Consider the following 15,789-nt stretch of genomic DNA (forward strand, 5'->3'; position numbering starts at 1 on the left):
TGTGTAGCTCTTAACTCTTACACATCTCTATGCCTTGCCATTAAGTACTCTTCCATTTGATGAGATTTGAATTGCCTTTAGGATTTTCTATTGCCCTAGGCTACCTTTAGCTCTCCTCTCATTGATTTTATTTCTCCTGATAATGATTCTGTACTACTGTGTATTTGACATAATCACAGTTAAATACTCTGTTCTTGGATGAATTCACTGGACCATGATGATCTGTCAGGTTTTAGGACTGGTGTTTGAACTGAGCTCAGCTACAGCCTGCAGGGATAACCCTGTTGGCATGGAATCTTACACTGTCACTGTATAGAGATGTTGCTCTCTCCACTATTTTGTATTTAGGAATCAAAGCCAGAACTTATAACTGCCATTGAAGATTGTGAATATACCTTCTTATGGTTCACTGCTGCTGCATGTCCTCTCAAAAGCAGTGTGCAAAATGACTGTCGGGTAACCAATCCTGCCACAGGTAAGGAGGAGGCCTCAGGATTTTGTATGTGGAAGAGGCTGCTGGAAGCAGCACTGCTGTATTTGTATTCTTGGAGGAATTTGTTAGTAAAGAGCAGTATGACAAATCCTCTGGATAGTGACCAACAGGCTCACTGATGGTAGAAATCTCTTGTCCTGCAATGTCACTTGGAGCATAAATAGCTGATAGTTGAAATACTAGTTTTTCCTCTATTAGTGTGAATAAGTAACTGTTGCCTTTCTAAGCTAGCAGACAAATAGGGTCTGGTTAACCTTCTGATTAAATTAAGTTACTGAAAGCTTATAATACAAAGAAATATCTTGATTTTGAATCTGAATAAGAGATTAAATTGTTCCCTGATCTCCCTATAGGCCACCTCTTTGATCTGACATCTTTAAAGCGAGAGTCTGGCTATACCATCAGTGATTCACACAACAGAATAATTGAGTTGAATGTTTGTGCTGAAGTTAAAAGTTCATGTGCTAATGGAGCTGGTAAGCAACTTATCCTCTCTGGTATTGTAATCATTGACTATAGGGTAACCAAAAGAAATGCTTATGCTCAAGTTTACTGTAAAATGTGATGTTTTACTGCAAATGCAGAGGGGAGTGAAGGGAGCAGCTCATGGCTGTACTGACCAGGAAAACAACCTAAAGCTGTTTTAGGACATGAGGCCATATATTTTTACCCAACACCATTCACATGGGCTCACTTCAAGTCCCAGTCCTTTTAGTTCCTAATGAATGGACATGAGGACAGGAATGTAGTTGCTTCTACTGCATGTCCTTAATGCTGTGAAAATGGAGACATTACAATCTTCCAGCTAGAGTGAAAGTTATAGTGCTGCATTGCTGTAATACATCTGCACTGGGCTTTGTGTCTGCACTTCAAACTTTTGCCAATCCTCTTTTTGTTCTGTTCTGGGTGCTTCTGAAACATCAGGAGAAGTTAACTTTCTGCTTAATTAACTGGTTTTATAGCTGCTTAATTGCAGGTTGAATTACTAGCTCTTGTGTCAAATTGAATATGAAATAATACTTAAGCATCTTAAATGCTAAAATAGGAATATTGCTTGTCGTGAAAATTATTTTTGTGGAGTTAGAAGAAAATATTGGATTGATTTGGTTTTTAAGAGGCATCTTAATAAAAATATATATAAGCTGTCTGACATTTTGTGTTAATTGCTTGGTTTTCAGGGAGGTGATAACCAAACACTGCTCTGTGGCTGCTTAAGCATGTATAGGTGCAGTACATTCAGCTGGTTGATGAAGTAATGAAGGCAATATTTGGTCTTTGTATCAGTGCAGTTCAGCTCAGTTTAATGGCAACTCCAGATGCTGTAGCAAAGCCATTCGTTATTAGAAAAATTAAAGTAATGCTCAAATCTTAATCTTCCTGCTGTTTATGTTGTATGGTGCAATTTTTGAGGGCAGTTGCATCAGACTTGATCTGTTCTCTTAATTTTTCTTTTTTCCACTTTAGCGGTCTGCATCACAAGTGGCCAAAAACCAGTTAATGCTGGAAAACAGAGTAAAACTTTAAGTTATGAAGATCAGGTGTTAAAGCTTGTCTATGAAGATGGAGATCCTTGCCCTACAGACCCTGCACTGAAGCATAAAAGCTATTTTAGCTTTGTATGCAAGTCTGATGCTGGAGATGAGAGCCGGCCTGTTTTTGTGTCTTTTGATGAGCAGACATGCACTAGTTACTTCTCTTGGCATACTTCCTTGGCTTGTGAAGAAGAGGTAAGAATCACTTTTGCAGAAAACACTTGTGGGACTTAAAATTTCTGAGAGGGTTTAGATATATAAGCAGTATATTTTAAATTCCTTGAGGGAAAGATTTCTTCCTGTAGTACAGAACCCAAGTTCATGGAAGAGTTCTTGAATGCTTTCCATACTAACATTTAAACAGGGGTGAGCAACACTTGACCAAACTCCTTCTTGGCATGTTGAGCCAACACTTCTAACACTTGAGAATAACCCTGCTTTTCTGTACAGTTCAAATCGAAGCCATAGGGTGTCATGTTTGAAGCAGTGGTGAAGATCCTCCAGTGCAGCAGGCCAGCAGAGCTGAAGTTGACTGGAGGAAGGATAACATCTCTCTGCATGGGGATGGTCTTTGTTTCTGGGCAGGTGACTAGAGGCCAGGCAAGTGAATGATCAGTTTGCTTGGTGCAAAACCTGATAGATCTTGGCAGAGTGAATTTAGCTTCTGATGTACAGCACGTGCTGTAACAACATAATCTGGTCAGTTTAGTTGAACTGGTGCTCCAGACAATGCATTGAGGTAGTCTTTAGTTAATTTTAGCTATTTAAAAATGACCAGTAGAGGGTGGATACATGGAGTAAAAGGCAGCACTAGGAATAGAAGGCTAAATGAACTATTGGATGAGTTTAGATCTTTTCTTAATACCTGAATATTTTCTTTTGTGAATCTGCCTAATCATTCTTTTTGCTGCTTTGATTACCTCTAGTGTGACCCTCATTCTCTGCAACAAGTTGTTTTTCCTCCTTATCACCGTTTCAACTATACTACAACAGCTCTCGCTTCCATTTAGAAAAAGATGTTCCAATTTTAATTTTGCCAACAGGAACTGTCACATTCTCTCCTTCAGCTACACACAGTTCTGGTTTCCCCTTCAGTAACACGTACCATGCTGCAATGCAAATCAACAGTACCCAACCCCAGTGTTTTCTAGCCTGTTAATTCCATTTGGTGATCTGTAGTGACATTCTGATCCCTTTTTTCAAAGTGACCCAAGCTATTTCAGTGTGATGATATCTAGGTAGCGACAATGATTATTTGTCCTGAAATTTAATGTTAATTGTGTTAGTTGCTTCTTTTCCAGTATCTAAAGAAGAATAGATTTCTCAAATTCCTCACAGACTCTCAGTAGGTTTGTGCATGTTAAGAGTGTGTGAAATTGGTTCTGTGGAAAGGTAGTACTCAAGCCATCAACTTGCAATGCACTAACTTTACATTGTTATAATGTTATAACCAGGCTTGTTTGTTGGAGGTGGTGCAGATGAGGAGAGGAAGGCATGGGGCCTGATCTGAGGAAGTCATAGTGACTATGTATGCTGGTGTATGTGTGCCAGAGCTTTGTCTTGGTATTGTTCTGATAGGGACTTCATTCCGTAAGAATGTTTAAATGATCAAGGTTTTTCATATGGTGCTTCGTATCTATAGACAAGCAAAAATTATAACAAATGCTGCTTTACTTGCATTTGAAACTTTTAAATGTAGCCATGCTTCTGGCCCCAAGAAGGATATTTGTCAATTAATCAAACAAGTAATAAAAGAATAAGAGCAATTAATGTACCCTCTTGTAGGTGAAGTGCTCAGTGATGAATGGCAGTTCCATTATTGACCTGTCTCCTCTGATCCATCGCACTGGGTATTATGAGGCATTTGTGGATGAAGATATTACAGATGTTTCTCCAGACTTCTACATCAACGTTTGTGAGCCTCTCAATCCTATCAAAGATGTCAATTGCCCGCCTGGAGCAGCTGTTTGCATGGTTCCTGTTAATGAATCACCAATAGTAAGTACTATGCCAAGAATCACTGAAACATGCATTTCCTTAAGCGTTTAATATAGTATCCCTGCCTAGAGACCTGATTTGAACCAGAGGTTTGACAGTGGATTGAAGAAATGGAATGCAGAATCAAAATCTCCTCTGCAAAGTTCCCTTTTATTGCTTTTCCCTATGAAGAAGTATTTTCCTATACTGAACTAAACTGGTCTTTTTTGGATGTCAGAAGATTAAATACAGTGATAAATCTAAAAATTGCTACAGACAATTTTTTTTCATGTAGTGGAAAAGAATTTGTGTGCCCAAGTGCTGTGTGCCAAATATGGACACTGGGAAGCAGAATGTCTTAGCCTTTCTGTGGCTTAATTGATCTTGTGATAGCCTGTTGCAATTGGAAGCAGTCTAGATGCTAGTATGCTTCAAAATGCATTTACGTCTTTCATGTAAGAACTTGACAGCTACAAAAGTAGCAAGCCTGTTACAGAGGATTGACTAACTTGTCTGTGTCATTACCTTGAGAGATCTAGGGTTTTTTTTTTTTGAGGACTTGTTTGCAAGCTCTTGAAGATAGATGCAAAAAAGCCGTGATTGTTTTTGACGAATTTCCATAGTCATGTAGGGACCTTATTCCATTGTTAATGCTATTTTTAAGTGATGTGGTGGTAATTTGGCACATTGATGTAAAGAAGAATCTACCTCTAAGAGGTGGCACATTGATGTAAAGAAGAATCTACCTCTAAGAGGCAGAAACTCCTTGGCTTTTGTCTAGCTCAGTGAAAAACTGTTTTGAGTTGCTCAACTTATGTTTTGTTAGGATTGAGATGTAATGGCTGTTCTTTGAGTATAGATTGCAAGTTTTTGAAAGTGTAGTAGTTGTGCTCCTGTCCAAACCAAATAGATGAATCTGAATTGATCTGAATCTCTGGGCTGCTCTGGAATCTAGATGTGTCCTGTAATTGTATTAATACATATTTTTGCTTGTGTAGGATATTGGCCGTGTTACTGAACCTCCCCAGTTCAATAAGGCAGCAAATGAAGTTTACATCACTTACAACAGCACTACTCCTTGTCAGATAAACAATGGATTGAACTATACTTCTATTATTGTATTTCACTGTGGCCAAGGAACTGGTCTGGTAAGACATCTATTCAACTTAGGTTGATATTGGAATGTAATGGAAAGTGGGTAGTAACCAGTGTTAGCTTTGTTTAAAACTAAGTCAAGGGTTTGTTTCTCTAATGTATGGATGGACTCACTTCAAGAAGTATAATATTTATTTTCTTGACTGGCTAAAATTTTATTGAAGGCATGAACTTTAAGCTTGAGAGTAACAGATTCTGATGATTTCAAGTATCAGATTGCACAGAAGTAATGTAATGATAACTTATTGCTGGCATTAAACTTAATGCTGTATTGCACCTCATTTAGATCCTAAAGTTTGTACTTCTACCTCAAGCTAACACAAGAACCAGTGTAACCTTACAGGTATTACTCTGAAGTGTTCCTCCTATGCTGTAACATTTTCTATAATCACACACAACTTTAAAAATTTGCAATTAGTTACTTGTGTTTTTATTTTGTGTCAACACCTGGACACTAAATTGAGCTTGCATGGTGATGTGAATCTAACGCTTCTTGAATTTTTTAATGCTTCAACAAACTGTAAAGAAGCACTTACATATGTTTGTCAAACTAGAGCGTGCTGAAGATCATGAAAACATTTTCCATCAACATAGGGCATGAGCTGAAACTTGAGGCAGCTCTGAATATTACACATACTAATACTTCAGTTTAAAACATGATAAAGTAAACAGTATTCTCTCTAAATCTTAGTGAAATTTCTTAATGCTCTCTGCCATCAAGAAGCACACCTCTCACACTTTTGCTTCTTGCAGCTGTGCTGAACATCAAAATCTCAGCTCTAATTAAGAAGAAAGCTTGTGTTCCTTGATTTTTTGTGGAGCTAGGTAGAATGCACTTCCCTTGAAAATTTTTTTGGTACTGGTTATAATACAGTGTTTATCCTATAATCAATGAAGTCTAGCCATGGTAGTAACTGAGATTAACTACTGGGGAAAGGGAAAAGTGCAGAGACAACAGCAAACTCTCAAAAAATTAAATGTGTCTTCCTGTGTTCTTTGGTAACAGGGTAAGCCAAAGATGATAAGGAAAGTTGACTGCACATTTGTGTTTGAGTGGGAAACTCCACTTGTGTGTCCTGATAAAGTGAAAACTTCGGGCTGCTCTGTGATTGATGAACAGCTTCACTATACATTTAACCTGACCAGCCTTTCTGGAAGATCATTTGAGGTAATGCTTTCTTGTGGTGTGACATTTATTTATTTTTTTATTTATAATAACCTATTGCTAGCTACATTTTAAAAATGCAGGAAGGATTTCTTTTAAGCAATCTGTGTGAGAAAAAGCTGAAACGTGCTGTGGTCAGTATTGATACTTGTTTGGCTTCTGACAGAGGGAATAATATTAGAGAGGATAACATTTTAATGCTTTTGAGAGTGAAGTTAATGGACACAGTGATGGGTAAAGGAATGAGAAATCTTCACCTTTGACAGAATCTTGGATGAGAAAGCAGGTCTGCTGAACATATTTTATCTGTGATCCTGTGTGCTTTATCTGCAGTTTTGTCATATTAAGGAAGGCCAGACTTGAAAAATTAGAGTTATCTCTTCTTTCTGCAGTATGCAAATGCTGCCTGAGACTTGGTTTTATGAAACACTTGTGTGATTTTCTAAGTACTGACTCTAGACTTGCTGTAATGCTTCTGATTGTCTACACAGGTATTTTCTGGGTCCAACAATTACCACATTGGTGTGTGCAGTGTAGGCTTGCCCCAGGGAAAATGCAGAGATGGGGCAGTGTGTCTGACATCTAAAAGTGGTGTGTCATCTTTTGGAAACATAAAGGAAATGAGAATGGACTATAGCCACCAGGATGAGACAGTCATCTTGCAATACACAGGAGGTGATCGGTGCCCTCCAGGTGAGATCCAAGCAGGCCCATTCTTTATGTTGAAAATATTTTTCCCTTAAAACAGAAGGTTTTGTTGTGACAGGAGGAAGCAACCTAGATTTTACATACAGCAATAGAAACATGCAGTTTTGCTAAATCACAAGCATCATATTAATCTGCAACATCAACACGTATCTCCCTGGAAGAGACAGTGCAACTTTTCTGTAGTGATGATTGTAGCTAATTGTATGCTTCATCTGGTTTTCTAATCGGGTTTAAATTCAGTGTTTCAGTATTTCTGTTGTCTGCCACTGACCTTTCTTTAGCATTGAAGTACAGGCTTTGAATAAGGTTCTGAATACAGATATGCCTCTATTCTACTGAGTGTAGTTAAGTGATTATACCTTTCCTTCTCAGTGACTGACAAGGGAGAGCTCTGTGTGTTCCCCTTCAAGTACAAAGGGAAGACCTATGAGGAATGTATTACAGAAGGGAGGAATAAGCCATGGTGTGCTACAACTGAAAACTACCAGGGAGATGAAAAGTGGGGATTCTGTAGTAGCAGTAAGTACTTCCTATACTTTATGTACCAGGGTGTTAGCTAACACAGAGATTTATCTGCACTAAAATCCATACATGCCTGCAAGCCTCCTGTAAATTACACTTTTTCTTTTTTTCCAACCTTTCTGCTTATAGCAACTGCAAGAAAGGAATCTACCATTATCTTTACATGTGATGAAAATGCTGGTATTGGGAGCCCATACCTTCTCAGTGAGACTCTTGGTTGTGCTGTGACATTTGAATGGAAGACTCAAGCTGTTTGTCCTCCCAAGAAAATGGAGTGCAAGTTTGTCCAAAAACACAGAACATATGACTTGAGAATGCTCTCTTCCCTGACAGGATCATGGATCTTTTTCCACAATGGGAACTCGTGAGTATTGAGCAACTCACAGGGAGCAGCTTGCTTATCAGTAAAGTTGCAATGTGGCATAGAATTTCTATTTAGTCCCCGCTCAGTGTCTTAAAACTGTCAGTGCTTAACACTTCATATAAATGAAAAAAACTGAGAAAGGAACCCATTTTATCTGAAGGGACTGAGTAATCACATTCTTCATTCTCACCCTTTCCCTCTATTGGTAACCCTTTTTAAAGGATGAATACATCTAAACTAAAAGCTATTTAAAAAAACTTTATATTTAAACTGCTATCTTAAAAATGTAATTTTGTTGTTGAAATGCTATTTTTTTGATTCTTAATCTTGTTGAAGAAAAATCTTAATTACTTAGTTGCTTTCTTTTGACTCAAATGTACAACTTATTTTCTGATGTTTTACTGGGGCTTTTCACCCATACTCCTCAATGTATTAGTGTAGTGGAAAATATGGATGTCAGGAAGTCTTCAACTTCTCCAGCCTCCCTCCTCCAGCTAGGAAATAGAAACGAACTGGCAAAGATGACAGCATCTAATTCTAAACTTATGATAAACTGTAGGGTGGCAAAACACTTCATTCACCAGCTTGCCAGCAGTTCTCTGCTCTAACATATCTGAGCTGGTATAACTGAGGAGATGCTGAATTTAGGGTAGTACTATAACTTTTATAAATGAAAAAACTTCAGGATATTTCTTGACTCTCTTCCAGTTTCTAGTCTGGACCTAGGTCAAAATTTACCAGATTAGTCACTGTTAATGAGCAATTTTATTTTTTGCACAGTCTTTTACTTGAAAATGATAGTTAGAAGTAATCTGCCAAACCTTAGTACATGTTTTAGTCTGTCAGCTAATTTGAGATTTAGTTTGTTGCAACCTGTCTAGCTTACCACAAAGATTCTAAAGTTTGTGTATCACTTCTTCAGTTTAGTCTAAAAGAATTTTAAAGAAGTTTTGTTTTCCATGTTCTGTATAGGTACTATGTGAACCTCTGTCAGAGGGTACATGAGGGACCCACGGGCTGTCCTGAAAGAGCCAGTATTTGCAGGAAAAGCTACAATGGAGATGTCCAAGTTCTTGGACTTGTTCATACACAGAAGCTGAATGTGACAGGTGGGGTTACTTTTTCTTCCTGTGGAGAGCTAGAGATTAAAGATTTAAATCTTACAGCCTGGCTGCAGTAGTTTTTAAAGTATGCTGAAGCTTTTATTTTGAAATATTTTATCAGTGAATCTTCTGTTTAAAAATGAAAACCAAATGTGATGTTTAAGGCATGAGAAAACATTGAAGCAATTACACAGTGTTGTCATTAAAGCTTTAAGAAATGAATTATCTATCTGAATATCAAGAAACCCTCTTATTACAGTGAGGTTGCCCAAGCACTGACACAGGTTGTCTAAGGAGGTTGTGGAGTTTGCTACCTTGGGGGTGTATTCAAAGACTGTCTGGACATAGTCCTGCACAGCTGGCCCCAAGTGACCCCACTTGAGCAGGGGGTTTGGACCAGATGACCTCCAGGAATCCCTTCCACCCTCAGCTAATCTGTGATTCTATAGTTGTGAGAGGGCAAAGAAGCAAAGGAAATTTCTGACAGCTGCTTACAAAAACTTTTTGTCACCTTTTTTCCTTCTAGGTGATACAGTATATATTAGTTATTCCAGTGGGCAAGAATGTAGGAAAAATAAGAAAGTAACAACAATTATAGAACTGAAATGTGCAAGAACAGTTGGCATGCCCATGCTGCAGAGGTGAGTAATAAATTTACATACCTTCATGGCTGATTTGTACCTCTCTAGTAAACCCTTAAATCTCAAGACAGGAACTCTCTGCTTTGTTGGACGTTCTCAAAAATAATCCATGGTCTGTACTTGCAAGGCATAGGGTCTTCTGGAGTTTGTGCAATTGTTCATTTTCATAAACATTCTATTTTTTATTTATCCTGAAATTTCTGGGAAAAAATTTAAGCATTCTGCTTCTGAATTAGATCTGACAATGGCTCGGATGCTGTTGTTTTCAGTGTCAGTAGCCAATGTCATTGCAAAACCACTCTAACCTCTGTCCAAAATCGATTTATTAAAGAATATTTTCTGTAGGTAAGTGATTGAGCTAATAAAGCATAGGTTATTTCTGCCTCAAAACAGTGTATTTAACCAGAAGCTCTCTAAAATAAGGCATATATGCATGATCACAAATACTAAGAAAACTTGAGGACTTCTGCTTCATGGCCAGAACCAAGGCATTAGCTTATACCTCTTGTCCTGCTTAAATAAAAGGCAGGTTTAACGTGCTGCAGAAAAGCAGCCTGATGTGTTTGGTAGCTGAAATATATCAATAAAACCCTTTGATACACTGTGGGAATTCTGGAATTTTCAGTAGGAAGTTCAGGTGCAGCCAAGTCTTCTAAAATCATGAAACTGCAGGAAAAATCCAAGGTAATTCTTCAGGTAGGTTTTTTTTTTTTTTTGAGTGCTGCTTGACTATTTTAGCTTACTCTAGGTGTGATACTTAGGCAGGACATTGTCAACATGTGGGTTTGCAGTTGTCTTTTCCTTTTCTCAAGGTGCTAAAAACTTGTTACTCTTTCTTGGAATAATCAGCTTTATCTTTTATTTGGTAGGTTTGATGAAGAAAACTGTGCTTACTACATCACGTGGGACACACGTGCAGCTTGTGCTGTGAAGCAGCAGGAGGTAGAGGTGATGAATGGAACAGTCATTAATCCTGCAACTGGGAAAAACTTTTCTTTAGGGGATGTTTATTCCAAGTGAGTAAAAAATCCCCAAACAAACCCCAAAAAAGCAGAATGGTAGAACTAGTTACCTTTCTGGAGAAGATTGCTAAACTGTGCCATTTATCATAGCTGCAGAGCACCAGGTGGTTCTCACAGTCAGTAGGGTATATGAGCCACTGAATCATACTTTTGTCTTCATGCTCTCTTAAATGGGCAGTATAGCTGGAAAAATCTGCTTTCTGTGCTTGCAAAGGATTATATTTATGCTAAATATAATCCTTATTTCTACTTCAAGGAGGAATCCACAGTCCTGCATCTTTATGGTTGCTGAATCACACTCAGCATGCTCTGGAATCAACCAGTGATAGCATCTACCACTGCTGCCAGTCTTGGGAATAACCCCAACCTGTGAATTTAGACTTAAGAATAGATTTTTCCTCTGTTTCCTCAGGTTGTACACAGCTTCTGGTGATGTACGTGCAAATGGTGATAAATATGTGTATCAAATTCAACTTTCTGGTATAACAAACTCAAGTTCCCCAGAATGCTTTGGAGCCAACATCTGCCAGGTGAAAACCAATGAGCGGCGTGTTCGGAGAGTTGGTTCTGCCAGAAATGCCAAGTACTACGTTGATGGTAAGTATGTGATCACCAGACAGAATTGCTTGATACTCTGTGAATTGTTTCAGCAGAAAATGGCTCTTGGTTGACAACATCTCTGCTAATCCATTTCTGTAAAGCTATTCAAAGTCTGTCTAGCATAATTTAGATTTCTTTTTTTTTTTCTGTTTTTTTGCTGTGTAAGCTCAGTTGCAAATATGGCTTTAATAGGGGTTAGGGCTTGACACTTGAAGACAGAAAGAATTGAAGTTGGAAGACTTTCATCTCCTGTTTTCATCTGTGCTCATACTGCAATGATTTCCTTTAGCTAGCTACTTTTTTTTCTAGAGTCTAGTGTTTACAGACTGTTCTCAAGGATGTAAACTATTTTTTCTTCTCATTGTAGATGATGATTTGGATGTCATATTTTCATCTGACTCCAGATGTGGTAAAGATAAAACAAAGTTTGTGTCTTCAACCATTTTCTTCCACTGCAACCCTGAAGCAAAGGAAGGCATCCCTGAATTCCTTCATGAGACAGCAGATTGCCAGTATTTATTTACCTGGTACACATCTGCTGTGTGTCCATTAATGTGAGTAGATAACTGTTTTCTGAAAGCAGCTTCTGTCAGCACTTCTCAGCGAAAAGCTTTTTTGTATTTTTTTGTCACAGTTATTGGGAAAAGGGGAAAAGCAAAAAAAGCAATAGGGTTATAGATAAATTGATGATAATGTATGCAGTGTTTGGGCACATGACTACTGAATTAAAGCTTGCCAAACTGATCTGGACTTAGAGCTGGAGAGGCACAGTGGAATTAATGTAATTGTTTTCCCTAAGTAAAAGCTACTGTAGCTGACAGAACATGCTATTTCACGTTACTGAGAGGAGCAAACAGTTTGTGGGTGAGATGTTTGGTCCCCCTTGCCTTACTGTCTGGAAAACTTCAAAGCTGTGACAAAGACTGGCCTTCCCCTCTATCTGCCCACTTCTTTAACCTGGAATGGAAAATCATTACAGGTCTTCAAGGAGCAATGAAGCATTTCTGCAATTAAATATGATCAGCTAATCTACTGATTAGTGAGGGGACAGTGTTAAAAGGGGAGTGTCTGTATCTAGGTGCTTGCAATGTTCTTGACAGGTGGGCAGCCTCACTGTGAAAAATGGAGTGACTACTTCTGGGAGTGTTTCCTTTCTGGCTGCGAGCCTGAAAGCACAGGCAAACTCCCCTAAATTCAGTTTGTGCAGTTGTTAGATGGGAATGACAGGATGGCGTGGCATGTCTTCTTTTAATCTGCTGTTTCTAATCCAGTTTAAAAAAATTTTATCAATAGACCTTATCTTTTCAATTTACATTGCTAGATCAACCAATGATCCAGGAAACAGTCAGCATCAGACAGATGAGGAGACCCAAATACATAAAGGTCTTTCAAGGAGAAGCCAGGCTGTTGGTGCTGTGCTTAGTGTCCTCCTGGTTGTTCTCACTGGGTGTCTCATAATCTTGCTGTTCTACAAAAAAGAGAGGAGGTAAGAAATTATTAAGAGGCTTTAGAAGTTTCTTTGTCAGGACTTGGTTTTCTGCCAGAAATGAAAGGAAAATAGTAAACTTTAGAGACTGGGGTTCTGTTTTTCAGTTGGCAGCATCAGCTGTCAAACTGCTGGTTCCTTCAAATTCTCCATTACTGTCTAAAGGCCCATGTAAAGAGGGCTGGGGTGTAAAACTGAGTTGGTCTCTTGTGGGCAGCTGCTAATTAAGGAGCATAAAACAATATGACAATATTGTTAGTATTTGATATCCCTCCACTTTCATGGAGTCAGACTAGATCCGTACAACAGTGTCAGGGGAAAAACTGCAAGTCCTGCTGTTCCTTCCTCTGCTTTCCAGATGACTTTTGGGGTTTTTCCCTAAGATGTGAAGGCCAGAGGGGTTTCAGTACAGTCAGCCTGAAGCTGTAGCAAGGGGGAAGATGTACATTATCCCAGACAGGATTTTGATATAGTGGTTCAGGGTCAGTGTGATAGTTTGTAGCTCATTTGCTGACATGCTTTATGTTGATGGTAAAATTCCAGAAGAAAAGTGAGGGCTAATAAGTGGATATAGTGTTCCTAATGTAGTATTCTTTCCTTTGTTTAGGGAAATTGTAATAAACAAGATAACAAACTGCTGCAGAAGATCATCTGGTGTTTCTTACAAATACACAAAGGTAATACAGTGACAAAATCAAATTTGTTTCTTGTCAAGTTTTCGTAATATGAAGCTTTTGTTAATAAATAAATAACCCCCTCAGTTCCTAACTCCTTTAATGCATGGAAACCATATGGCGTGGCATCAGGAAAGCCACATAGCTGATGGATATATATATATATATATATATGTTTATACTGTGAAATGGGAAAGGAAGATGGAGTTGAGGAAATGAAGAGCAGTCCATAAATCACCAAATAACATGTCAATGTACAAGAAGAGAACCAAGTCAGTTTCAGCACAGTGAAAAGTGATACTCTTGCAGTGTTTACTCTCTCACAGCTGCCTTAAACCAAGGCCGTGCATGCTGCGGGGTCTGACAACTGGGGAGATCAGTGTCTGTGTCGGTCTAGAGTGGCAGATGCATTCTCCTCTTTTCTTTTCTTGCAGATAAGCAGTGAAGAAGAAGCTAATGAGAATGAGACAGAGTGGCTTATGGAGGAAGTTGCAGCACCAAATCCAAGAACAGCCAAAGGAGGGCAGGAGAACGGTCACATTGCTACCAAGTCTGTTACATCTGAAGCCCTTACCTCTCTCCATGTGGATGACCTGGACAGTGAGGATGAAGTGTTAACCATACCAGATGTAAAGATTCAAACAGGAAGAGGACTAGACAAGAGCAAGCACCCACAAAAGAAGCCACACAATTTTGGCAGTGATAACAAATCTTATTTACTGAACGGAGGAAAGGAAACAAAAGCAATAGCAAAGCCAGGCCAGCATCAGGCACAGAACTCTACAAATACAACATCGTTTCATGATGATAGTGATGAGGACTTGTTGAATATTTAATAACCCTTCTTGTGCCTAATCAAATATATATAGAGAGATTATATATAACAGGACAACATTTCCAACCAAATACGAGGACTTCAGCCTGAAAGATTTTTCTGAATTTTGCCTTTAACAAGAAACCATTGAAAAGGGAAGAAGAGAAAGATTTCTTGGTTGTTTACAATGATCTGTTCAGTAATGACTGGATTTCTGACATCCAGTTGGCTGAGTTAGTTGACTCTCTCTAGCCAGGACACTTTTTTTTTTTTAAGTCTCAGCATAGATGTTAAATGCTTGCTTAAAAAAGAGAAACCTTTGAAAGGAAAAGATTAAGGCTTAATGAAGCCCCTGGCTTCTGAGACTCAAGTTATCCGACTACTATCGTTTTAACTCCTTGTATTTATTGATCCTCACTACTCAGGTTTGCTTAATAGTAACATGTTCTTCCTGCCGGCAGGGTATTCTTCTATGGGCTCACCCATTGTGAGACAAGGAAAAGTATAACTTTTGTGTGTTGGGATGATTTGATGTAAATTTTGGAACTGGTCTAATTTATCCTGTAAATTTGAATATCCATTCTAATTTAAACAGATCATTGGTTCAGAGGTGTGGACTGAAAGGTACAATTCTGTATAGCTTTAGCCTGAAATGGTTGCTGTTCTTCGCATGGTATTTTTTTTTTGGTACTGGTCATATGACTGACTTCATCAGTATTTGCCTAAGCAGCTGACAAGCACCCAAAGATTTTTTTTTTCCTTGATTATGGCTGGACTAGGCCAACTGCACAGGGAGCCAGAGTCTTCAAGAATGTAGAGGCAGAGTTCCTGTAATACAGTCTGCACTACCCAGTTTGTCATCATAAAGAAAAACCCAAGGACTACAGGAGCCCTAGTCTGCATAATGCCTCTCTCTGGTATTAATTTCAAGAAAATAAATCTGGGCCAATATTTTCTGATAGCCTAATTTGTAGTCTGTATGCTATGATCCTGGCCATGGTCATTGATTTGAAATGTTGCTGGTAATAAATGCAAGTCAGTTTTTCTCTAGCAGTCTTGCTCCTCTCCAGGTGTTTCCTAAATGAAATTATGGACAATATTAGGGTTTCAAAGCATTGTACAAGAACCTGCATTGGTCAGAATTTTTTGAAACTTTTTGTTGTTCCTTTTGGCTGGCTTATTCAGTTTCAACAATGATTTCTTTTTATAAAAACTCCATTTTGAATCAAAATAGTGTAATATAAAGCATTCAGCAATTTCAATAAAAGATATGAAGTGGGTATTCCAAATCCCACATCTCAAGTCTGGAATCTTTCTTGCACTATTCTGTATGCTGCTCACCAGCCTGGTGAGGCCCTTTCCTGCTGTGATGGCTAATACCTCAATCATGTCACTCAAAATGAGAACCAGTGTTTGATGACAAAGATCAGAATATATAGACATGCCCTGGTGGATGTGTTCTTTCTTTAATCAGGCTTGGGTGTTCCTCTTGTACTGCTACAAGTGTAGCTGTGAGTCAGTTTGGCTTAAGCT

General features: G+C 38.5%; 1 protein-coding gene across 1 annotated transcript in view; it reads left to right on the forward strand.

Annotated features, from left to right (window-relative positions):
* The window catches only part of IGF2R (insulin like growth factor 2 receptor), a 56,849-nt gene extending 41,291 nt beyond the window's left edge, over positions 1–15,558 (forward strand). Inside the window, 17 exon segments of the mRNA XM_036380012.1 lie at positions 349–475; positions 847–969; positions 1,958–2,220; positions 3,811–4,023; positions 5,001–5,150; positions 6,164–6,325; positions 6,814–7,015; positions 7,403–7,549; positions 7,682–7,916; positions 8,889–9,025; positions 9,546–9,660; positions 10,530–10,676; positions 11,095–11,279; positions 11,650–11,836; positions 12,604–12,768; positions 13,376–13,445; positions 13,877–15,558. Coding sequence (XP_036235905.1) covers positions 349–475; positions 847–969; positions 1,958–2,220; positions 3,811–4,023; positions 5,001–5,150; positions 6,164–6,325; positions 6,814–7,015; positions 7,403–7,549; positions 7,682–7,916; positions 8,889–9,025; positions 9,546–9,660; positions 10,530–10,676; positions 11,095–11,279; positions 11,650–11,836; positions 12,604–12,768; positions 13,376–13,445; positions 13,877–14,278 — 3,030 coding nt within the window. The 3' untranslated portion in view covers positions 14,279–15,558.
* Positions 15,559–15,789: the final 231 nt, after the last annotated feature.

The sequence above is a fragment of the Molothrus ater genome, chromosome 3 (assembly GCF_012460135.2).
Source record: "Molothrus ater isolate BHLD 08-10-18 breed brown headed cowbird chromosome 3, BPBGC_Mater_1.1, whole genome shotgun sequence".
NCBI lineage: Eukaryota > Metazoa > Chordata > Aves > Passeriformes > Icteridae > Molothrus > Molothrus ater.